The sequence below is a fragment of the Pleurodeles waltl genome, chromosome 8 (genome assembly GCF_031143425.1).
Source record: "Pleurodeles waltl isolate 20211129_DDA chromosome 8, aPleWal1.hap1.20221129, whole genome shotgun sequence".
Lineage (NCBI taxonomy): Eukaryota > Metazoa > Chordata > Amphibia > Caudata > Salamandridae > Pleurodeles > Pleurodeles waltl.
In genome coordinates, this window is record NC_090447.1 from 417335786 (window position 1) to 417360716 (window position 24931).

General features: G+C 45.1%; 1 protein-coding gene across 1 annotated transcript in view; it reads right to left on the bottom strand.

Annotated features, from left to right (window-relative positions):
• OCA2 (OCA2 melanosomal transmembrane protein) overlaps nucleotides 1-24931 on the bottom strand; it is an 866379-nt gene that overhangs the window by 468581 nt on the left and 372867 nt on the right. The window contains exon 10 of the mRNA XM_069204281.1: nucleotides 1446-1511. Within this exon, the coding sequence (XP_069060382.1) occupies nucleotides 1446-1511 (66 nt within the window). The remainder of the gene's footprint in view (nucleotides 1-1445; nucleotides 1512-24931) is intronic.

The following is a 24931-nucleotide window of genomic DNA, read 5'->3' on the forward strand; positions in this document are numbered from 1 at the left end:
TGTGTCATGCTCAAAGCATTTGTCATAGGTCCTTACTACAACGATTAAAGTCAATGTTATTTTTTGTACTAGAAGCAAACCACGTAACAAAAGACTACACTCGAGTACCAGACCTGTTGATCAAGCTGCCTTCCACCGGTCTCAAAAACAGAGATCACCAAAGGAAAAATTACTGTATATGACTTAAATCAGAGAAATAGTCCCTTGTACTTGGAATGTTTCATTTTTATGAGATTGAGTTTTGAAATTGGTCACAAATTTAGCTAACAATCCACAATGCTACAGCCAAAACAGATCTCTTCTCCCTAACACTAGCGATACTTTGAGGAGCATTAAAATGAATACCTGTGCTAGTCAACTTTTTTGTATACATGAAAAGACTGGAACCGTGCTTCTGAGCACCCCACATGCCAAGCCACACCACACTTCAGGTTCAAAAAGCATGTGCAACGGGCCACCACTGTATTTACTTTAAGACAGCCATTCATCCAAGTCCAGGGGAGAGGCACGTCAGAGCCAGCTGTAACAGGGGGGCCCTCGTACCACAGGGAGCCAACTGAAGAACGTACAGAGGACAAATTGGGATTCAGGCTGAAAATCCAGTCAATAAAAATAGCCCAAACGGAAGCCTGACTATGGCGTAAATGGTAGATTTGTTCAAAAGGGATTTGCAAAATTACTCAGCATCTAGTTCCTCCGAAATACACTGCAGGGGTAAAGTGAGTGGGGTATTCTAGCGTTCATCACGAGTGGAACAACGAGAACGAATAGTAGGCATCCTCTCTCTAGTCCTCTCCAACTTGGAAACTGGAATTTACCGGACAGATCGCTTGCCTGCTCTCATTTCACAGCAACTTTATATTTCATAGATAAAATTACTCGCATCTCCTATGAAAAGAGCATATCACTAACGCACGTGTGAATGCCGAACATGGAATGACAAAGATTAACCCATTCTTAACTTTAAACCAAAAAAAGTAGCATTTGTGTTTGTGCCACAAAAGCCACATAATAAATCCATAATGTATTTGTTCTTCAAATGTCATCAAATGCGTGAGTTCTGGCGAATTCGTTAATCTTGCTTGCAAGTGGAGGCACCCGCAGTCTTAGTATGACTTGTACTTATGTTTCATTTGCAGACTTTGGCACAGGGCAATAAAGCGACGGAAAAATGACAGACGTGGGAGAGAAAGAGAGAGAAATAGGTATAAAGGCAGTGGGCAGAGAAGCAGCCGAATCGATCAGTTGATAAGAGGCAGGAACTGTAAGGAAACTAAAGAAACATATGAGGGGCGAAATTAAGACCAGGCAGGCTTGCTATTGGGTAACAATGGCGGCTGGACCCAAGTAGAACGTTGGGCCGCCCACCTGTTAGTCACCGTCACCACCACTACCGGATCTACGGAAACAATACCCTAAACATATGCATAAAAGGTCAGACTTACCATTCCAAACAGCAGGGCCAGAGTTTCGTAATCAATCCATTCTACTACTTTCACCAGGCTTGGCCTCTGAAATCGGGAACAAGATAACGCTCGAGTTAATATGTCCTCTCCGATAGCAATTAGCTGGTACAATGCAAAAAGAGCGTACTGCTTAATCATATATAGAATAATAAATCGGCAAAACTGAATAAGCAGGATATTTCTCATTGGGGGGTCGGGGGGGGGGACTGAATGGCATAAATTAGACAACGACATGGATCTCAAGTTTTCCATAATATCACAACTTTGAGTTAAAAACATCCCCATTATTCAGTTACCCACCGATAATTTTATAATTTAGTTCCAACCCCCACCCTCTGTGCCTTGCTTCCCATCTCCCTCCTCCCACTCATCTGCCATCCTGATGTGTTCTCTGCTCTGTTAGCGATGCACTGGCCAATTCTTTTTTTGGTATTTCTTTATAGGCATTTCAATTACCGCGACTTCTTACAGTATCATAAAAAGAAGACATTTCAATGCAGCTTCTATATTTGTGTAGCAACATCAAGCTGAGCAGTAATACATTGTATCATTTATTTAGTTGCAGGAATCAGCATCATATAAGTAGTTTCAAACGTAATCATATAACATATCTCACGTCTTGAGGAAAAAAGGCAAAAAAAACACCAATCTCCCCCTGCACTAATTTCACTTCTTTAGTGTGGTGCTTTTCACTTTATAGAAAAGAAAATCATAATCGCTTCTTCTTAGTATAGTCTTTGGCGGTACAACAGGACGCCCATTTATAGTATCAGTAACATAATTGCAGCCATTCATCATCCAATCTATGTGGAGTGTTCACACCTCTACAACAATCCTATCACCCCCCCCCCCCCATATCCGTGGTGTTACTATTATAGGTCGTCTTCCCAACGCATTGCCAACTCCTGGGATAACCCAAGAGAGAAGGTCTTCAGTTACCTTCTTGTCTCCCCTTCTCATATGTGCCTCTTCTGCTCCTGCCCATTCCAATAAGTCTGCTCTCCAGTTTTGTGTTGTTTTTTTATCTTGTATAGTTATGAAGCGCCCACCCGGGAACAGGTCAGAAAGCATTAAACATCCTACTTCCTTCCATTTGTCAATCGACATTGCTTGGGCAATCTGCGCAAATGGGCGTATGATCCACAAGTTTTATGGAGCATATGGCACTCAAATTATTTGTCACACCATTGGCTCCTACAATCTACAGAACAATTGGATTAGATGGGGGAGTGTGTCATGGACACATGCACTCTGCATCAACAATTTGCCTAGTTGTAGCTCTTCATGTGTACCAGCAAGCAAACCCCTCACCCAGCTGTTTTCAGTGTCCAACCAATAAACTGCATGTTGGAGATGAGCAGCAATATAATATAGCTCAAGATCTGGGAGAGCAATACCCCTTTGTCCCATGCTCTCTGGTGTTGACAACTCAATATTACACTGTATACATGCCCACAGCAATTGCACCAGGAGCTTATCCAATTCCTTAACCCCTTTGGGTGCCCTGGACGGAACGGTTACGTCCTGGGCAGTGGGTGCCCAGTACGTAACTGTTACGTCCTGCACCAGGCTCTCGGGGGGAAAATTGCTAGCGCTCCCCACAAGGGCCTCCCCCCACTCTTACCCAGGTCAGGGCTGGAAGGGGAATCGTTTCCCCTTCCAACCCCGAACCCTCCCCATCCCTCCCCCCCCAGTGAAGTCTGATGATTGCGCGCTGACCTCATCAGAGGTTGCCTCCCATTGCAATCGGAGGAGAAACAGATCAGTTGATCCTTGGAGAAACAGATTAGTTTCTCCTCGAAGCAGGGGAGGTCAAAGCAGCATGAAGAGGAAAGGAAAGGCTTAGCAAACACTCTGCAGGAATGCAACTAGACAACAGGGAGTTTTTTTTTTTTTAATTGGCATAAGAGGAGCGACCCCTTTGGCAAGGGTTGCTCCACAAGGGGGGGCTTTTTTCTAAGGCCATTTCTGTCCCCCCAACACCCGGGTAGCAGATCAGCCTATAATAATTAGGCTGATCTACCCCCAGGGGAGGCAGAAGTCATTAGACACCAGGGATGTTTTTTTTTTTTTAGTTTATGTTTATAAGGCGAGCGACCCCTTAGGCATGGGTCGCTCCCCAGGGGGCAATCCATCATTAGGCCTTTTCTGCCTCCCCTGGGGGCAGACCGGCCCATATTAATTAGCCCAATCTGCCCCCAGGGTGAAGGCAGAAGCCACTAGACACCAGGGATTTATTTTTGTTTATATTGATAAAGGGAGCGACCCCTTAAGCAAGGGTCGCTCCACAGGGGGCAGTTTGTTTATTAGGCCTTTTCTGCCCCCCCCCCCCGGCAGGAGATTGGCCTATATGGGAGGGGGGGAGAAACCACTAGACACCAGGGACATTTTTTGTTTGTTATTTATATTGATAAGGGGAGCGACCCCTTAGGCAAGGGTCACTCCCAAGGGTGTAATTTGCTTTTTAGGGCTTTTCGCCCCCCCCCCCCCCCCCCAGGAAGATCGGCCTATTTTTGTATAGTCCATCTGCCCCCCAACAGGGGAGCAGAAAGTCCACCAGGGTCCAGGGAAGATTTTATTAAAAAAAAAAAAAAAGTGTGGCAGTATGGCAATACCCCACCCCAGTTAAATGGGGACAAAGATGTTCTGCCCACCGGTATGCAGATGGGGCAATTACCCGTGATCCACTCCTGGGGTGTGGGGGGGTGGTGAGGGGGGTCAAAGCCTACTAGATCCCAGGGAATTAAACCCGTTCTGTGCCTTGGACGAGATCACCTCGTCCTGCACCTGGCCCACGGGGGGGGATGGGGGAAATCGCTAGCCCCGTGGGCCCCCCACCCACACCCCCCGGTCGGGGATGGAAGGGGAATCCCTTCCCCTTCCACCCCCGACTCCCCCCGGCAATCTGATGACTTCAGCGCGCCAACGTCATCAATTGTTGCCGACGACGCGCTGGAAGCCATTTGCTTCCAGCGCGTCGAGGGAGAGGACCACAAAGAGGTGAGGGGTTTTTGGGGGGCAGGGAACAGACACTGGGGGGAAGGAAAGGGTTTTTCCTTTTCCCCCTGTGCCTGTTTTCAGTGGATTCCTGCTCCACGATCGCAGGAGGGGCCCGCGATCGTGGAGCAGGAATCCCCACTAGGCACCAGGGATTTGCTTGTAGGCTTAGCTTTGGGAGCAACCCCTTGGGCAAGGATCGCTCCCATTGGGGGCTATTTGTAATCCTATTTCGGCCCCCGGGGGGGGGGGGGGTCCGAAAACCACTAGACACCAGGGGATTCATTTTGGTTATGTTTTTGGGGAGCGACCCCTTGGGCAAGCGTCGCTCCCATTGGGGGGCATAATTAATCCTATTTCGCCCCCCCCTAGGGGCAGATCCACTCATTTTTCAGCCGATCTGCCCCCAAGGGGGGGGGGATCCGAAAACCACTAGACACCAGGGAATTCATTTTTGTTATGTTTTCTGGGAGCGACCCCTTAGGCAAGGGTGGCTCCCATTGGGGGCTATTTTGTTTATCCTATTTCGGCCCCCGGGGCGGTCCGATAACCACTAGACACCAGGGAATTTATTTTCCGTATGTTTTTGAGCAGCGACTCCTTAGGCAAGAGTCGCTTCCTCTGGGCCAATAATTTTGTATATGTTTCTGGCCCCCCCCCGCCCCCCCAGGGACTAGATCGGCCATGTTTTTGGCCGATCTGGCCCCCGGGGGGGTCGAAACCCACTAGACACCAGGGATTGTGTGGTGTGTGTGTGTTTTGTGTGTTTGGGGGCACCCCTTGGGCAAGGGTCGCCCCCCCCCCCCAGAGGGGGGAAATTTCGTATTGGCCATCTCTGCCCCCCTTGGGGGCAGATGGGCCTATTTTTGTAGGCCCATCTGCCCCCAAGGAGGGCAGACACCACCAATACACCAGGGTTTTTTTTTGTTCCCCTTTTTTTGTTTTGTGCTGGGGTGCCCCCTTTCACCCCCTTTGGCAAGTGTCGCCCCCTAAAGGGGGCACAGAGCTGTTGGCCATTTCTGCCCCCCTTGGGGGGGCAGAACGGCCAATTTTTTTTAACACCCATCTGCCCCCAAGGGGGGCAGAATCCACTTAGGCACCAGGGATCCTGTGTGTGTGTTTTGTGTGTGGGGGGGCGGCACCTTTGGCAAGGGTCACCCTCCCAAAGTGGGTACGTTAGTGATGGCCATTTCTGCCCACCTTGGAGGCAGATCGGCCAATTGTTTTTAGGCCCATCTGCCCCCAAGGGAGGCAGAAGGCACCAAGATGTCAGATTATTTTTTTTTGGTTCCCTTTGTTTTTTGTGTGCTGGGGGCAACCCCATTTGCCCCCTTTGGCAAGGATCACCCCCCCCAAACAGGGTACAGAGCTGTTGGCCATTTCTGCCCCCTCTTGGGGGCAGATCGGCCTATTGTTTTTTAGGCCCATCTGCCTCCTAGTGGGGCAGAAGCCACTTAGGCACCAGGGTCAATTTCTAAGTTCTTGGTGGCGGGGTGTTTGTCAACTGGCGAAGTATTTGTATTTGTGATTATAACAGTTTCTTTCTTCTTTTTGTTCTAGTTCAAAGCTTTTGCTTCCTTTGCTGTGAATCCTTGCGGTTTTAGCAGTAGTTACATGCGGTTTGCATAGTTGCATGTTTTAGGTAAGTGAAAGCAATTTACTCCAAAGGAGTATTGTTGACATGCATGAATGACATGTTCGTAGGTGGTGTACTAAATGCAGGACTGTGTGAAATTGTCCTTAGATTGGAGCACGATGATATTTGTGTTGTCATATGTCTAATTTGCTTTTTTCTTTTTAGTGGGATATCATTGGTGATTGCTATGTCTGTGCAGAGTAGTTGCTGGTGAGTAGCTTTTTCAGGCAAGTGAGTGGTATAGTTTTTTAGTACATAACTTTGTGATAAAGCTACACTTTGTTTATTACTTATTTTAGTGCTAGTTGTTGTTGGCAATCCATTTGTTGTTAGTGAGGATCATGGCTAGCCACAGAGTGACCGCTCAGCAGGTTGTTGGCATGCTCTTTGAGTCGTCTTCAGACCATGATTACGAGACTGACTCAGCATCTGAGGCAGAGGAGGAAGTGAAAGATTCTGGCAGTGAGTTTTCTGTCCGAGAGGATTCTTCTGATGAGGAAGCTACTCTCAGTGCAGATGAAGGGCCTGTTTTAGAGGAGGACATTGATGTGCCAAGAGTGCAGCAGCCTGGGGCTGAAGGGTTTCCCATTAGAAGACCTGACACCTGGATTGCCCCAAACGTGGAGCAGCCACAGTTACCTGCATTTACTGGTCTCCCAGGGTGTAGAGTCAATATGGAAAACTTTTTGCCTGTCCATTTCTTTAATTTGTTTATGGACGATGTACTTTTGGAAGAGATTGTGGAGCAGACTAATTTGTATGAAGAGCAATATTTGAGGGACAACGCTGCCAGACTTAGGCCTCAGTCTAGAGCTACTCAGTGGGTTCCCACATATCTGGAAGAGATGAAAAAGTTTTTAGGTTTGCCTTTTTTGATGGGGTTGATCAGGAAGCCGTCACTGGCTTCTTATTGGTCTACTAGTCCCTTGATGGCAACGGCTATATTTCCTGGAACTATGACACGTAATCGCTATTTGCTTCTTCTTCGTATGCTGCATTTTGTAAACAATGCTTTAGCCTTGCCACAAGATCACCCTGATTGTGACAGTCTTTTTAAGATTAGGCCTGTCCTTGATCATTTTGTAGATCAGTTTTCAGAGGTCTATGTTCCAGGCAAAGAGATAAGTGTGGAGGAGTCTTTGGTCCTTTAATGGGTGTTTAGTTTTTAAGCAGTACATTCCTAGTAAGAGGGCACGGTATGGGATTAAATTGTATTTGCTGTGAGAAAGCAGTACAGGAGATGTGCGTTGTTTCCGGGTCTACACTGGTAGGGATTCCAGTATTTACCCTCCTGGTTGTCCGGCCACCTTTGGAGTTAGCGAAACAATTGTGTGGGAACTTGTAGACGACTGTTTAACAAAGGTCACCATTTGTACATAGATAATTTCTACACTGGAGTGCAGTTGTTCAAGGAGTTGTTTAGAGTGGACACTGTTGCTTGTGGCACAATCCGTTCTAACCGGAAAGGCTATCCAAGGGAGCTTGTCTGTAAAAAAAAAAAAAAAAAAACTTGAGGGGCAGTGCAGTGCCTTGCGGAATAATGAGCTGCTAGCTCTGAAATTTTCAGACAGGAGGGATGTGTACATGCTATCTACCATCCATGATGAGTACTTCCCCTGTGACTGTTTGGGGTCAGGTTGCCAAAGTGCACAAACCTGCGTGCATTTTGAACTACAATAGGCACATGGGTGGTGTTGATAGAGTAGATCAGAGGTGGGAACCTTATGCTGCTCTTCATAAGTCTTACGTGTGGTATAAAAAATTGGCCCTACATTTATTTTATTTGGCAACTTTTAGTGCTTTTATTGTGTTCAAGGATTGTTCACCCGAGTCAAGGATGACATTTGTTAAATTTCAGGAGTCCGTGATAGAGAGCCTTACTGTGGTGGAACAGGCAAGAGTTCCTAGAGTAGAAGTTGTGGAGGATGTGGCTAGATTGAAAGATCGGTACTTTCCAGATCACGTTCCTCCCACTCCCAAAAAAGACTTGCCCACAAAGAAATGTAGAGTATGTGCCCGGAGAGCAGTCTGGAGGGAGAGCCGGATGTACTGCCCCGATTGCCCTTCAAAGCCTGGGTTGTGTGTGCCAGGCTGTTTTAGAAGTTACATTATATTTTCATTTGTTCAGTTTCACAGTTGGCATTACTGTCATGTATTTAGTTAGAGCTTTTGTGTTTGTAGTTTTGTACTTATTTTATAATTAGTGGTTTCTTTGCTGTTTATAAACAAAAAAAAGTGATGGCGGTGTGTGTGGGGTGGCGCTTCGCTGGTGCTGTGCGTGGGGTGGCGCGTGGCTGGCGGTGTGCGTGGGGTGGCAGTGTGCGTGGGGTGGCGCGTGGCTGGCGGTGTGCGTGGGGTGGCAGTGTGCGTGGGGTAGCGCTTGGCTGGCGGTATGGTTGGCTCTTGGCTGGCGGTGTGGGTGGGGTGGCGCTTGGCTGGCAGTGTGGGTGGGGTGGCGCTTGGCTGGCAGTATAGGTGGGGTGGCGCTTGGCTGGCGATGCCATCTAAATGCCAGTCCACACACTTCAGCTGGTGTGATTGCTGTATCAGGCATGTGGGCGTATGAAAGAGATGGGCCCTTGAGTGGCACTGTCTGTCGATGTGAGTTTTGTAATGTGCTGGGCCCGTGGCTGGCGGCGTGAATGGTCATGTGCATGTCATGTATGAAAGGTGTGTGAATGGACTGTAAAGCGGTTGGTGCCTTGCCGTGGCTTTACAGCTCACGAGCTAGCTGCGAGTCATTGATTCAGTTTTTTTGCCTTTCAGTTATTAACAGTGCATTTTACTTTTGTGAAATCTCTTGTTAATAAAATTCGATTTACTGAACCATCACTCACCCTCGTGCCAAATCCAACCAGTATGTGTGGTAAAAATTAAAAAAACCTGCTCCGCTGTAATCAGGCGTCGCAGCACACATGTGACACGCTAGGTGTCTCAGGTGGGACCCCGATGATGAAGCATGCCACCAACTTGGTTGGTGGGTGAGGGGTCTTTTTCACAAAACCTAAGTGTGTTTCTTTTCACAATTTTAGTGTTTGGCACATCACAGATGTATGTGGACACATTAAAATGATATATTACAAAACTACCTGTGTTTGGGGGGGGGAGGTGGCACCTATGTTTTTGGTCCTGGTGCGGCCTTCATCTAGGGAAACCTACCAAACCCAGACATTTTTTAAAACTAGACACCCCAAGGAGTCCAGGGAGGTGTGGCTTGAGTGGATCCCACAACATTTTCTTACCCAGAGTCCTCTGCAAACCTCAAAATTTACTTAAAAAAGCATATTTTCCTGACTTTTCTTTGTACGATCACCGCTCCAGCACAAAATTCCTACTCCCAGCGTTCCCCTCAGTCTCCCAAGTAAAATGACACCTCACTTGGGTGGGTCCCCAAAGCCGAGTCAGCATAAAGATGTATAAAAGAAGAATATGTGCTTATCAACTCACTGTGCTATCTCCATAATCTCTACAAATTTCTGTTGCAGGCACCTGGCCCACCCACACAAGTGAGGTATCATTTTATTGGGAGACTTGGGGGAACGCTCGGTGGAAGGAAAATTGTGGCTCTCCTCAGATTCCAGAACTTTCTGTCACCGAAATGTGAGGAAACAGTGTTTTTTTAGCCAAATTTTGAGGTTTGCAAAGGACTCTGGGTAACATAACCTGGTGAGAGCCCCACAAGTCACCCCATCTTGGATTCCCCTAGGTCTCTAGTTTTCAGAAATGCACAGGTTTGGTAGGTTTCCCTAGGTACTGGCTGAGCTAGAGGCCAAAACTACAGGTAGGCACTGTGCAAAAAACACCTCTGTTTTCTGTAGAAAAATGTGATGTGTCCACGTTGTGTTTTGGGGCATTTCCTGTCACAGGCACGAGGCCTATACACACAAGTGGAATACCATTTTTATCAGGAGACTTGGGGGAACATAGAATAGCAAAACAAGTGTTATTGCCCTTTGTGTTTCTCTACCTTTTTTCCTTCCAAATAGAAGAGAGTATGCAAAAAGAAGTCTATTTGAGAAATGCCCTGTAATTCACATGCTAGTATGGGGATCCCGGAATTCAGAGATGTGCAAATAACCACTGATTCTCAACACCTTACCTTATGCCCATTTTGGAAATACAAAGGTTTCCTTGGTACCTATTTTTCACTCTTTATATTTCAACAAATGAATTGCTGTATACACGGAATACAATGAAAACCCATTGCAAGGTGCACCTCCTTTATTGCCTCTGGGTACCTAGGGTTGTTGATGAACCTACAAGCGCTATATATCCCTTCAACCAAAAGAGTCCAGCAGGCATAACGACATGTTGCTTTTGAAAATGTGATATTGCATGAAAAAGTTACAGATTAAAACGTGGAGAGAAATGGCTGTTTACCTCAATTTTTTTTATTTTTTTTATTTCAGCTGTTATTTTCGGTAGGAAAACCTTGTAGGATCTACAAAAATGACCCCTTGCTGAATTCAGAATTTAGTATACTTTTCAGAAATGTTTAGCTGGCTAGGATCTAGCACTGGTTTCACAACCATTTCTGGCACTAACTGGAAGGAGGTTGAAGGCACAAAAAGTAGCAAAAACGGGGTATGCCCCAGTAAAATGGCACTATTGTGTTGAAAAATGTGGGTTTCTGATTTAAGTTTTAAGTCTGCCAGTTCCTGAAAGCTAGGAAGATTGAAATTTTAGCACCACAAACCATTTGTTGATGCTGTAAGAAAACACACATGCCTTCTTCTGAAGCCCTTTTTCCCCATTTAAAAAAAAAAACATTTTCGCTGTATTTTGTCTAATTTTTTGGTGTCCTCCAGGGGAACCCATAAACTCTGGGTACCTCTACAAACCCTATGATGTTGGAAAAAAAAGGATGCAAATTTGGCGTTGATAGCTTATGTGGACAAAAAGTTATGAGGGCCTGTTAGACTTGGCATCATTGGCATGGTCTCCCCTAATTTTTTGCCTCTACTTCCCAGGTTGTTTCTGTATGCTGGACTCTTTTTTTGCTGTTTTGTTTGCTCTGGACACCTTACCACTGCTGACCAGTGCTAAAGTGTGAGTGTTCCCTGTATAAATTATGTGTATACATTGGCTTATCCATGAATGGCATATTTGATTTACTAGTAAGTCCCTAGTAAGGTGCACTAGAAGTGCCCAGGGCCTGTAAATGAAACGCTACTAGTGGGCCTGTACAACAAAGACTTTTCTCTATGCCAGCACTTGGGCTTTCTGCTGAGAGTCCTGCCTGCTAAGTGGTCCCCTAACCAGTCTCTGGGCCCTTGAAACGTGCAGCTGGTAGAAAAGGACAGAAATCCACTCAAAGACCAACATGCACGGAAACGTTTGACGCACCACCTGCTTTGCGGCTGAAAAATGGTGTGGCGCCTCCGCCTGGAGACTAAAATCGACGCTCCACCTGCATTGTGGCTGGGGAAAGGACATGCAACACCCGCAGCGGCTGCTGTTAATGACGCAAGCTCCACACAGCGCAGTTTATTTACACTTGTGACTGGATTTCGACACATCGCTGGTGCAGAAAATCAATGCAAAGCCTGCCCGGACCCGAGGTGCCTGTCCAGATCAATGCATCGCTCTTGCAGAGAGGAAAAACCACGCTCACCGAGCCGACCAGAGAAGGAACGGCGCTCGGTCTTACTCGAGACAGCAATGTATCGCTGGCCTTTTCTGTCGCACACTCGCCCGTGCGGTTTTGACGTAACCCAGGTACTTTTTCACGCTAACAGTGTCCTCACTGTTTTCTAATGGATTTAAGACTCTTATTCTTTAGAAGTTCATGAGTTGACTCATGTATGTTGGATTTTTGTTGTTTTGATCTTGTTTTGTTTAGATAAATATTACCTATTTTTCTAAACTTGTGTTGTGTCATTTTGTGTTTGCTTGGCAATGACCTGGAGGATTCCCCTTGGCAGGAGGTGGAATGCCTGTCACACTTGTAAATGTTGGGTCTGCCTGTGTGTTTACACGGTCTATGGCAGCCTGTCAGGTTGATCAGGAGACCCTGGAGCCTGAAAGAGTGGCCCAGGTGTCTGCCAGGAGGAGGAAGGGCAAGGAGCGTGGGAAACCAGCCCCAGAAGTTCCCATGTTCTAGGAGGAGGCTGAACCTGAGGGGGAGGCCCTGGAGCCTAGAGGGGAACAGGTGGCTGAACTGGGTGAGGTCACGGAGTTGTCACAGTGGCAGCAGGAAGGGGGCCCACCACGGAAGCACTCTGTGAGGCACAGAAGTCATGCCTTACTCTGGAGGGTTTGCGGCAGCAGGCTGCAGACCAGGCATCTGGCAAGGAGCCTGGATCACATTTGATTTACAGGAAGGATGGCCTCCTATATAGCAAGCCTAAGGTGCCTTAGCCTGGGTCAGCCGGTGTGCTTGTGGTATTCCAGTGCTTCAGAGCCTTCCTACTGGGTCTGGCTCATGGCATGCCTTTAGATGGTTATTTGGGGCAGGACAAGACTTGAGTGGCTTGTCACCCACTTCTATTGGCCTCAAATGCGCAGGCACACTGTTGCACATTGTAGGTCTTGCCCAACTTGTAAGGCAAGTGGCATGAGTGGGGGGAAATTTAAGGCTCCCCTCTAAACTTCCCTGCGGTTAGTAGCCCCCTTTGAGAGAGTTGGTATTGACATTGTGGGGCTTCCCAGGTAGTTTCTGTGTGCTGGACTCTTTTTGCTGTTTTGGTTGCTCTGGACACTACCACTGCTGACCAGTACTAAAGTGTAAGCATTCCCTGTATACATTATATGTGTACATTGGCTTATCCATGATTGGCATATTTGATTTATTAGTAAGTCCCTAGTAAAGTGCACTACAAGTGCCAGGGCCTATAAATCAAATGCTACTAGTGGGCCTGCAGCCCTGGTTGTGCTACCCACCTTAGTAGCCCTGTAAACATGGCTCAGATCTGCCACTGCAGTGTCTGTGAATGCAGTTTTAAACTGCCAACTCGACTTGGCAAGTCTACCCACTTGCCAGGCCCAAACCTTCCCTTTTCTTACATGTAAGACACCCCTAAGGTAGGCCCTGGGTAGCCCCATAGGCAGGGTGCAGTGTATCTTTAAGGCACAACATATACTAATGTGTTTTATATTTCCCGACAGTGAAGTACTGCTAAATTCGTTTTTCACTGTTCGAAGGCCTATCTCTCTCATAGGTTAACATGAGGGTTGCCTTTAAATAGGATTAAAGTGTAGATTCCCTTTGGGAGCTTTAGACATGTGGAGTTTGGGGTCTCTGAACTCACAATTTAAAAATACATCTTTTAGGGTAGTTGGTTTTTAGATTGTGTGTTTAAAAATGCCATTTTTAAAAACTAGACATTTTCTTGCTTAAACCATTCTGTGACTCTGCTCGTTTGTGGATTCCCTCTTTAAGTCAGTTTGACAGTTGGGCTGTTTACACCTCTCTGCTAGACAGAGACACAAAGGGAGCTGGGGTGTAGCCTGCAAATCCTGATGAGCCATCTGGGCTGAGGGGAGGAGTGGTCACTTAGACCTGAAAGGGCTGTACCTGCCCTCACACAATGCAGTCTCCAACCCCCTGGTGTGTTTGGGGCCTGGCCTGGGCAAGGCAGGATCTTGAAAACAGGGGCTTCTCTTTGAAGTAGGCCTACTTCAAAGGCAGAAAGGAGTATAAGAGGGGCACCCAAAACCCCTGAAAATCAGATTACTTCTGAAAACAAGAGGAACCTCTGCCAAGGAGAAGAGAAGCTGGAGGAGGAGTACTGCCCCTTTGCCTGTGACTGTGCTTTGGTGGGTTGGCCTGCAGTAGCTGCTTCTACCTGAGAGAGGACAAAGACTGACTTTTGTGTGACTTCTCACTGGTGAAGAATCTCCAAGGGCTTGAAACTGAGCTTGTCTCCTGTTGTTGAAGTCTCAGGGACAACAAAGACTTCTCTCTGCCAGCATTTGGGCTTTCTGCTGAGAGTCCTGCCTGCCAAGTGGTGCCCTAGCCTGTCTCTGGGCCCTTCAAAGGTGCAGCTGGTGGAAAGGGACAGAAATCAATGCAAAGACCGCTGTGCAGAGAAACTTCCACTGCACCACCCACTTCACGGCTGAAAAACGATGTGCTGCCAGCCTCACGGCTAAAATAGACGCTTCACCTGCATCGCAGCTGGGAGATCGGCACAACGTGGCTGGCAAAAAAACGTGCATCACCCGCAGTGGCTACTGTTAATGATGCAAGCTCCACACAGCAAGGTTTCTTGAAACCGTGCAACCGGATTTCAACACAACATCACTGGGAATGGAAAATCAACGCAAAGCCTGCCTGGACCCAAGGTGCCTGTCTGGATCAATGCATTGCTCTCTTGCAGAGAGGAAAAACAATGCACCCTGACCGGTGGCGGAACAACGCACAGTCTTGAGTGCGAGTGAGAAAGACGCATCGCTGGCCTTTTCTGATGCACTCTCGCCTGTGCGGTGTTATTTTGACGCAACCCAAGAACTTTTTCACGCTAACAGTGTTCTCACTGTTTTCTATAGGATTCAAGACTCTTATTCTTTACAAACTCATAACTTGACTTTTGTATGTTGGATCTTTGTCGTTTTGGTCCTGTTTTGTTTTGATAAATATTACATATTTTTCTAAACTTGTGTTGTGTCATTTTGTAGTATTTTCACTGAGTTACTGTGTATGTTGGTACAAATACTTTCCACATTGCTTCTGAAGTTAAGCCTGCCTGCTTGTGCCAAGCTACCAACGGGGTGAGCGTGGGTTAACTGAGGGTGATTCTCCTTTAGCCTGACTAGAGTGGGGGTCCTTGCTTGAACAGGGGGGTAACCTGACTGCCAACCAAAGACCACTTTTCTAACAGGGCCTAAGAGCGAACTGCCCTAAATAGCCATGGGGGGGGGGGGCCTGCAGCGAAGGGGTTAAATAGCTAGTGGGGTATTTCATACAGCAAGCACTGGTGGGTGTTGGACCTGGCCCTTTTTGCAGGGTCATCCCCAAACATTTTGCCTCCTTCCTCCTATTTTTCCTGACCTGTTTTTGTTGGCTTTGAACTCTGAGCACTTTACCAGTGCTAAAGTGCATATTCTCTTTGTGTAAATTGTACTGTTAATTGGTTTATCCATGATTGCCATATTAGATTTACTAGTAAGTCCCTAGTATAGTGCACTAGAGGTGCCTGTAAATCAAATGCTACTAGTGGGCCTGCAGCACTGGTTGTGCCACCCACATAAGTAGCCCTGTAATCATGTCTCAGACCTGCCACTGCAGTGTCTGTGTGTGCAGTTTTAAACTGTATATTCTACTTGGCAAGTGTCCCCACTTGCCAGGCCTAACCCTTCCCTTTTCTTACATATAAGACAACCCGAAGGTAGGCCCTAGGTATCCCCATGGGCAGGGTGCGGTGTATGGTTAAGGTAGGACATATACTAATGTGTGTTATATGTCCGGACAGTGAAATACTGCCAAATTCGTTTTTCACTGTTGCAAGGCCTATCTCTCTCATAGGTTAACCTGGGGGCTGCCTTTAAACATGATTAAAGCGTAGCGTCCCTGTGGTAGCAGACAGACATGTAGAGTTTGGGACCTCTGAACTCACAATTTAAAAATACTTCTTTTAGTAAAGTTGGTTTTGAGATTGTGTGTTTGAAAATGCCTCTTTTAGAAAGTAGGCATTTTCTTGCTTGAACCATTTTTGTGACTCTGCCCTTTGTGGATTCCCTGTCCGGATTAGTTTGACAGTTGGGCTGTTTGCACCTCTCTCCAGACAGTGACACAAATGGGGCTCGGGTGTAGCCTGCATATTCTGATGAGCCATCTGTTCTAGGAGGGAGGGGAGGAGTGGTCACTCGCACCTGAAAGTGCTGTGCCTGCCCTCACACAATGCAGACTCCAACCCCCTGGTGTCTGAGGCCTTGCCTGGGCAAGGCAGGATTTCACAATCAAGTGAGGCTTTTCACTTAAGTAAGCCTACTTGAAAGGCCAACATGGGTATAGGAAGAGGACCCAAAACCACAGACTTTAAACACTTCTTGGGGGTAGGCACTCTACCTCACAGACACTTCCTGGAGAAGAAACGTGTAACAAGAACCTGCATCCTGCCAAGAAGAACTGCCTGGCTGACCAAAGGACTCACCTGACTGCTTTCTGTGAAGGACTGCTGCCTTGCTGTTGCCCTGCTGCCTTGCTGCTCTCTGGCTGAGGTGAAGAAGTGCTCTCCAAGGGCTTGGATAGAGCTTGCCTCCTTTTCCCTGAAGTCTCAGGACCAAAAATACTTCATCTCGAAGGAATCCTTATGCGGTGAAATTCGATGCACAGCCTGCCAGAAACGACGTACAGCCTGCAACACGGTGAAAATTTCACTGCACGCCGAACTGAACAATGCAGCCTGACTTTGCATCGAGAAAATCAACGCAGCGCCAGCGCAGCAACTGGAAATTTGATGCACGGCCCACTGGATTGACGCATAGCCGAGCCGTAACGACAGCTCCTGTGACTTCGTCCTGCCAGCGCAGGAAATCCACGCACCATCCACAGGGCGTCTGAAAACCCCGCAACCTGAAGAGGATCCACAACCGAGCGCCAGAAATCTATGCACAGCCGGCCCTGCGTGGAAACTAAACAATGCATCGCCTTGTGCGGACCGAGAAATCGACACACCTTTGTTTCCACGCTTCTCCTCTGTGGCCCTTTGCTGAGATTTTTCACGCGAACCAGGTACTTTGTGTCTGAAAGAGACTTTGTTTGCTTTTAAAAGACTTAAGACACTTCATATCACTTTTCAGTGATATCGCTACATTTACTTATTGCATCTTTGATCGTTTTGTCCTGCATTTATACAGATAAATATTATATATTTTTCTAAATACTGTGTGGTGTATTTTTGTGGTGCTATAAGGTGGTACTGTATGATTTATTGCACAAATACTTTACAAATTAGCTTCTAAATTAAGCCTGACTGCTCAGTGCCAAGCTACCAGAGGGTGGGCACAGGATAATTTGGATTGTGTGCGACTTACCCTGACTAGAGTGAGGGTCCTTGCTTGGACAGGGAGTAACCTGACTGCCAACCAAAGACCCCATTTCTAACAGTGGGTAAAACAAACAACTGTGCAAGATAACCATTTTTATTAAGGCAATCTTTATCATAAAGGACAGCTGCAACAAGTACCAAAACACTATGGATGGCTGAAGGTTGCGAATTACACAACTATTATTCAATTCATAGGGTCACTGTTTTGTCGCAGATGACATGGATACCTAGATATTTAACTTTATCTGTTTTCCTTTGGTATACCCACCCTTGGCAATCAGGCAGCAGCCTTAAGGGGAACAAGGCCGATTTTGTATTGTTCACTCGCAATCCAGAATATTCACTGAATTCCTCCATGACATTTAGGAGGATGGAAACTGAGTATTCCAGCTGGCGGAGGTATACCATAGTGTCATCTGCATGCATCAAGATGTGTTCGGTATGGCCCACTTGGATGCCCCACCCTCGCATCACCCGTTGTGCACACTAAGCCAGGGACTCCATTGCAAGAGCAAATATAAGAGGTGATAAAGGGCATCTCTGTTGCATTTTATGTTGCAGGAGTATGGATGCCAACACATGGCATCCCATCCTGACTCTCAAAACTGGGCGAGTGTACAATAATTGCACCAAGTGGATGAAGTCAGCACCTAGCCCCATAACTTCTAGTACCTGCGGATATATATTTCCAGTCCAGTGAATCAAACACTTGATTGATATCTGGAAAGGCCAGCGCATGAAGGTCGTCCGCCACTTTGGGGGCATGAAGAACATGTGTTAAACAGCGGATTTTACATAACGTGTTTCTACCGGGAATGAACCCAGACTGATCTTTATGGACCAGTTGTGGCACGTATTGCAGTAGTCTTGATGCCAGTGCATGACTAAGAATTTTGTGATCCACATTCAACCGAGCCAGCGAGCAGCAAGATCCCGACTCTAGTGGGTCTTTCTCTGGTTTCTGGATCAGCACTATAAGCGCTTCACTCATGGAACATGGAAGCACCTTTCTCTCCAATGCCTCATTGTAAACTAGCATCAATTTATCTACCAATGGTCCGCATAAGAAATTCCGTCGCTATCCCATCTCCCCCTGGCTGCTTAGTCCTCTTCAGTGCTTTACTAGCGCTCAGCAGTTCTTGCTAAGTCAATGGGGCTCCCAGTGTCTGCTGCTCCCCAGATTCCAGCTAGGGAACTGTAACCCAGGAGGTCCTTTGTGTGTGGTGTCTAATATACATGCCAAAGTTGGGTTGTAAAGACCTACTTAATGGCCTTTTGTGTGGAGACGGTCCAGCCCATTTCATCATGCAGTGTTAAGAATGGGTATGACCTAGACTCAGATTTAACTAATCGCGCCAATAGTCACCCCTCCTTGTCTCCCTCCATGTATGGTCATCTGCGATTATTGTGCCGGACATGTTTGCTCAATTGGTCCCATACCTCACAAATGCAGTGATGCGGTCTGTCCCATGCAGCTAACATCTCAGGGGTGTCATTCTGTGCCTGTGAGTGTTGCCTGCGCATTTTGACCATGGGTTAATTCTTTCTCAAACATTAGTTGAATGTCTGCTGTCACAGAAAATTCTCACCACTAGGTAAAGAATCTGCAACTATGAGTCTCGATCAGAGGTAATGTACTTGGAATCCAGTTAATCATGCTAATGGCTCTGTATGAGAGCTTTACATAAAAAAAATAGAATTATAGATGGGTAACCGTGAATAACAGTGATGTTTTCTGAGTGACATCAAATCAAGAACAAGAGTTAAGCTCAAGTTGTCCATGTCACTCAGAACCCAGAGGTGAAAAACATCCTGGTAATTCAATTTTTATCAGCCTAGAATTTTTAGGTTATCTATGGCCCTATAATCATCTCCCTCGACTCTCCACTGCTACTAGGGGCAGAGGAATAATAGGCAATCAATATATAACATGGCTTCTCCTCTCTGTCTGTCCCTCTCTGTCCCAAATTTAAGAAAAGAAATGTTAAAAATATCTGGCCTCCTGAAACCACTCTCTTTCTCAAAGAGACCTGCCTATTAGAGCCACCTGGAATTCCTTTGTGAAGAAGCAACAGTGGTTCACAGCTTGTATTAACAGCTGTTACTCCATCACAGCAGTTAGTGGATTTGATTCCAGTTATTCACACTAGTAGCTATCTACAAGAGCCATACAAAACAAAATACTGTGATGAATGTTAAATGGAACACCTTAAGAATAGCAAGGCTCCTACTATCATTATGAAAGTGTCACCGAATTTTGTTTGTAGACCAGACTGCCTTTATTGGTTTATTATATATTCTAGTTTGTAGGTCTGGTCTACTGATAACGTAGCTGTCTGTTGGCAACAGACCTATTGTATCAAATATAGACGTGGAATTATATTTGTGCCTGCCCCTTGATCATTACTAAATGATTATCTTCCATCTGCATTGGGTGCTCCTAAATCAACAGCTTTCCATTCTATTCTGGGGTTTGTCCCTAAGGAGACCCTAAGGAGAATTCAGGGTTATTGTATTTTAATTGGATGAGCACTATCCTACTACTGCTACCTCAGACGTTGCATTGTAGTGTATGACACATTGCATTCTCTCCCTCTCTGATCTTGCCCTTCTCCCCTCTCCAGACACCACTCTATTAAAAAGAAAGTGTATTGTCCCACGCCATCCTCTGCCAGTTGCAGTACCAGCAGGCAGAATTCTTAAAAAAAAAAATTAACAATTCCAACAAGGCTGCTGAGGGGCGCACTCAAACAGGCACCCTGAAATTTTTTTTTCTTAAAGGTAAAAAAAAAAAAGATCCTACATGGTCACCACACGTCTGCATACCGTGGCAGGCATCTTGGAATTATTTTTATTTACTTTAAAATAATTAATTTCAAAATATCTACTCTGCAAGAAGGTGCAGTGGGCAACTGGGTTGAAATAAAAAAACAATTTGACAAGGCCAGTAGTTTGGGCTGAAATGTTTCCATGGGAAGAAGAGCCAAGACTGATTTGCATATGGCTGGGTCCAAACTGGAATGGAACGATGAGCTAAAAAACAATGGATTTGACACACATCTGTGATTGGGGTGAAGGTTTGATTTGTTCAGCATTCCATCCATCACCTGTTCTTTTTGCATTTGTTGCCCTAAGTTAGAAGGGTATGGTATGCCAAGACATGTGTCCCTTGCTTGCTGAGTGACTAGATTCAAGCTAGCCTAGCTGATGAAGGGTGATACCCGGAAACAGATCCCAGGGTGCTTGTTTCTGGTCCTGAACCAGAACCTGAACTGGCAGTTTGGGCTGGACTGTTCCCATGGGGGGAGCAGGGTCAAGAATGACTTGCATATGGCTGGGGTCCAAACTGAAACGGCATGCAAAAAATTATTAATTTAACCCAGATTTGTAACGGAGGAGTGAATGGCTGACTTTTTTAGCATTCCGTCCATCATCTGTTCTTTTCGCGCCAGCGCATAGTTTTGAAATTTCCTGAACATGGCTAAGAAATTTAACTTTTTTTAAACAAAAATTACTTTTCTCAGTGTCCTATTTTTGTGATAGGAGTTATCAAACAAAGGCAAAACCACCAAACATCATAAAAAAAGCTACACTTTTGGGCTTTCTGAACTTTGGTAGAATTAACATTCCAGACTCTGCACAATGGGTTAAACCATTGTACGATTTAATCTGTCACACAGCACACATGCTCGCGTCCAGACACTTACACACGTGTGTCAACACAACCAACTTAGTGATCTGCATAATTGAGTGGTCCACTGATTATACGTATGTCACCTTTAATGAAGGTGTTACTGTGCTGATTGCTTTTAAAATCGCGTTTACACTCTAATACTAAAATGCATTTTGCATAAACAGAAAAAATGCTGACTGCAGTTCAGATGGTTGTTATAAAGGAAATACTGCTGGTTTAGAGAAACGCAGAATTGTTTTAGCTCCCATTCCAGCCTTTGAGGCTGTCGCCAAGGCAAGCTGTCCTAACACAGATACCTTACATCCATGAAGGATATAATGGGCAACTTCAGTAATAACTGCTGATGTTGACTCTGTCTTTGACCGAACTTTGCAAACATAAGACTTTTCCAGTATAAAGAAGATAACCCTGTGCCCAGTGACATTTGCCTCGTGATCAGTATGAATACGTTATATAAACTGATGGTTCAGTTCAGCCAGCGGTTGGCACTAAACAATACTCTACCTTATGTGCTGCAGTATGCTGTGTCATGAAAGATGGAATATTTCTTGCAGAAAAAATATTTACATAATCCTTTGGTGATTGTACAGCTTGGCTGACTGAATTAAAAGCTTTGATTCTGGCACTGGAGAATATAGATCCTGAATTCCGTGATTCATATTAGTGTGTCCAGTGTTTACTGAAAATCTACATTATTGGTGCCAGAATGGATTCAGGGATTCTAAATGAAACACTCTTAAGCAAAAATTGCTTTGGAGAAAAGTGGTGCATCTTAAAGACTGCATGCCACAAGCTCATGTAATTCACACATTGTCATCAACGTGTTGGAGTACACGATGAAAGGAATTCACTGGCTGATGAGTCAGACAAACCGGCAGTTTAGACTGCCAGTGTGGCTGCGATTGCTCATTCACATACCACGGTGGATGATGAGATAATGGCTGCTATCACTGCTTCACCACTGGCACTCCAGTACCCCAAAAATATTTCTAATTGTTGAGTGCCCAAAACATTCCTTTTGGTCGCTTTCCCAGGGTGGGTTATTGAGTAATTCCCAACCAGGGCCACAGGCTAGAATTAATCATTGCTGCTAATGAGGGATTAGTGTCTGTCCATGTAGGTGTGGTGGCTACAGATTCCTTACTACTTAAACGCTGTTAGTGGCATGACCTGTACAAACAGACAAAACAATATGTCCTCACTTATGCCATTTGTCAGCAACACAGACATCCCTCTTGGTCTCAAAACTCTACAATGTGTGCATTTGGATCATTGCGAACCCCTGCACTCACATGGTGTGTTTAAATTTATTCTATTGACCATAAATTCATTTTCTAGATTTCTATGGTTGTAGCCACAAGGATCAACTGATGCTTAAACTGTTATTAAAGATGTTCAGATGTTTTTATCTGGACATAGGCTATAGCAGCATTGCACTGGGACCAGGGATCAGAACTTGCCGCTTCAGTTTACCAAGATACCATGGGAACACTAGGTGCTGCTGTGCATTAATCCTCCCCCCGATCATCCCGAGGAAAATTCAGTAGTGGAAATTAAGAACTGTGATTTAAAGCAGTTGTTAACAGCTAGAGTATTAGGTTCAGGTCGTAGCTGGATCCATCACCTCTATGGTATGGTTTTCAGACAGCTTTAAATAATCTGCCTAAAAATTTTGGGTGGCCAGACCTCATATGAGGTCCTGTTTGGCGTTGATATATGTTCCAGATCTTGATAACCCTGGCACAGTGATGGAAGATACTCCTTTTGACATCAATGAACGTCTCACTGTTTCACAGGAACTACAAGACTTCAGAGATGAGCAATCAAACAACATTTTCAAATGGTCTGCCACTGACGAAGTGAAAGAGCAACCAGCTTCATCTGGCTGGATTACTAAAGTCTGGCATCTAGTTTGAGAAAAAATTACGGACAGAAAGGAATTTGGGTAATCATATCGAGCACCAGTGCCAGTTCTCGGCAACCAAGGTACCCAAACTGGGATCCTGCCACCCCTTCCTGTTGTAGAAACAAAAGAGTTGTTTCCATTGATCTGAATGAACTACATCATATCGCCAGTCCTACACAATAGTCACAAGGGCTCCGGGGTTCTTCCCTGCCTCCTCTCACTACCCTGCATGAAATCCCTCTACCAGCATTAAGTAATACCAATATTGCTTCTCCCTTGCTGAGGACTTCAGATGCTGAACTTCCACCTGTTGCTATTATCACAGGATACACATCTGACAAGTCTGCAGGTTTCTACTGCTGCTTCTAACAATGAAGTTGTTTATTAGCAACCACCTTTGGTGCGTGCCTACCAGTTATCCTTTAACACATGAGGTCCCTAATTTTGCACAGAATGCCTCTGGATACTTTGTTGATATTGATGATTTTTCTTCAAATTCCTCACACACTTCACTGTTTGGTGCATGTGCATTTCTTCTTTGACTGAAACAGACTTATCTGATTCCTCCATGGTCCTGTATTTGGATTTCCATTTCACTGCTTTTCCCATTCATTTACCTTCCAGAACACACTGCTCCAGAACTGGTAAATGAGGTTCTGAAGGTTCATTCTTCTTCATAGGAAGTGCAAAGAAACCTGTCCCTTGTGAACATTTCTGCATTTCCTGTCTGACGGAGCTGTGTAAGATAAGGTCATATTTAATATTTTTGGGACTACAGAAACTTTACAGATACCTTATGTGTTTAAGGTTGCTACTGATGACCTAATTACTACAGGTTTAAAATCTGATGAATGGGACAATAAGAATACTAAAAACAGAATCATACACAGTATTTCAAAACTGAAAATTTGTATTCAAATTCTGCTAATTATGGTGAAATGTTTGGTTTTCATCACTATTTACACAGAACTAGCACTGTATACACAGGTTTCAATTACACACAATGGGGACATTGCCTGACCCCAGTGGATAGTTCAAAAACATATTTGAAAAAGTTTGCATATTTTTCTAGTCACAACCCTTTAATCACAGTTTATTATAAGTTTACCCCTCCCCCACAAAGCAATATATGCTAACCCAAAGGGAAATTAATTTGTTCTGACTCATTTATTTCCCATTTGACCCTGCATGGCTATGAATACTGGTAAGAAAACATTGATTTGCAGTTGATTTGGGGAAAAAGATGACCGGCAAATCCAGGGTATTGATGCTATATTTACAGCTTGTCTGATCCAAATACAAATGATCTTTATGAACAAAACAGCTCAAACAGAGTGTCTGAGTCGGGGCAAATTTAAGGAAAAAAATACATCTAGCATTCAATTTATTGCATATTTTGAGAATTGGCAAAATTTGCAAATTTTACAGAAGCACAGCTAAATAGTATGGTACAGAATGGTACACTCAAACCTTCAATTTCAGGTTCACAAGGATGGTTAGCGTGGCCAGTCAACACTAATAGTTGTAGCACACATTTGTTAAACTTCTCAACGTGTTTTAAAGAGGGATGACCAGACCCCATTCCCCCCCCACCCAGTATATGCAGTCTAAACATTCAGGGGTAGTTAACACTTGTAGGTAGGAATATATGCCTGCAACGGTTACAGCATTCAACCTTATCTGCAGTTAAGGGACACACCTCTCTCCTTTCCAATGACATGAATTTACCAGATTTCTTATTGGGTACTAGATTACAATGTTCTAAATGTTTTTTTAGGTCATTTACAATGACATATGGAAAATTTCTCAGCAAGACGCTATTGAACGCTTGAGACAAATTGAAAGGGCTAATTTGGAGAAAGCATTGGCTGTTGTGGATAATGGCATGACTACATTGTTGCCCCACATTCACTCTTCAAATAACAAAGTATCAACTGCATTCTATTTCATACAGAATGACAGGTTTCTTCTCCAGGATTGGCAAAATCAGTTAAGATCAAATATGCAGCTGAGTTGGACACTGCAGGTTTTGAAATAAAACCTTGTCCCATAGAAAAAACTCAAAGCAATAGTTGTTTTTAACTTATAATTTAACATGCACACAAAGACGAATGGTGAAAATGATGCAACTTATAAAACGTTGAACAAAGTGCATTTAAAAAAATTGCCCTTACGGTACCTGAAACACCATCTGCTATGCAAATAATTCACAGGTTAATTTCATCACCGATCTCCACATTT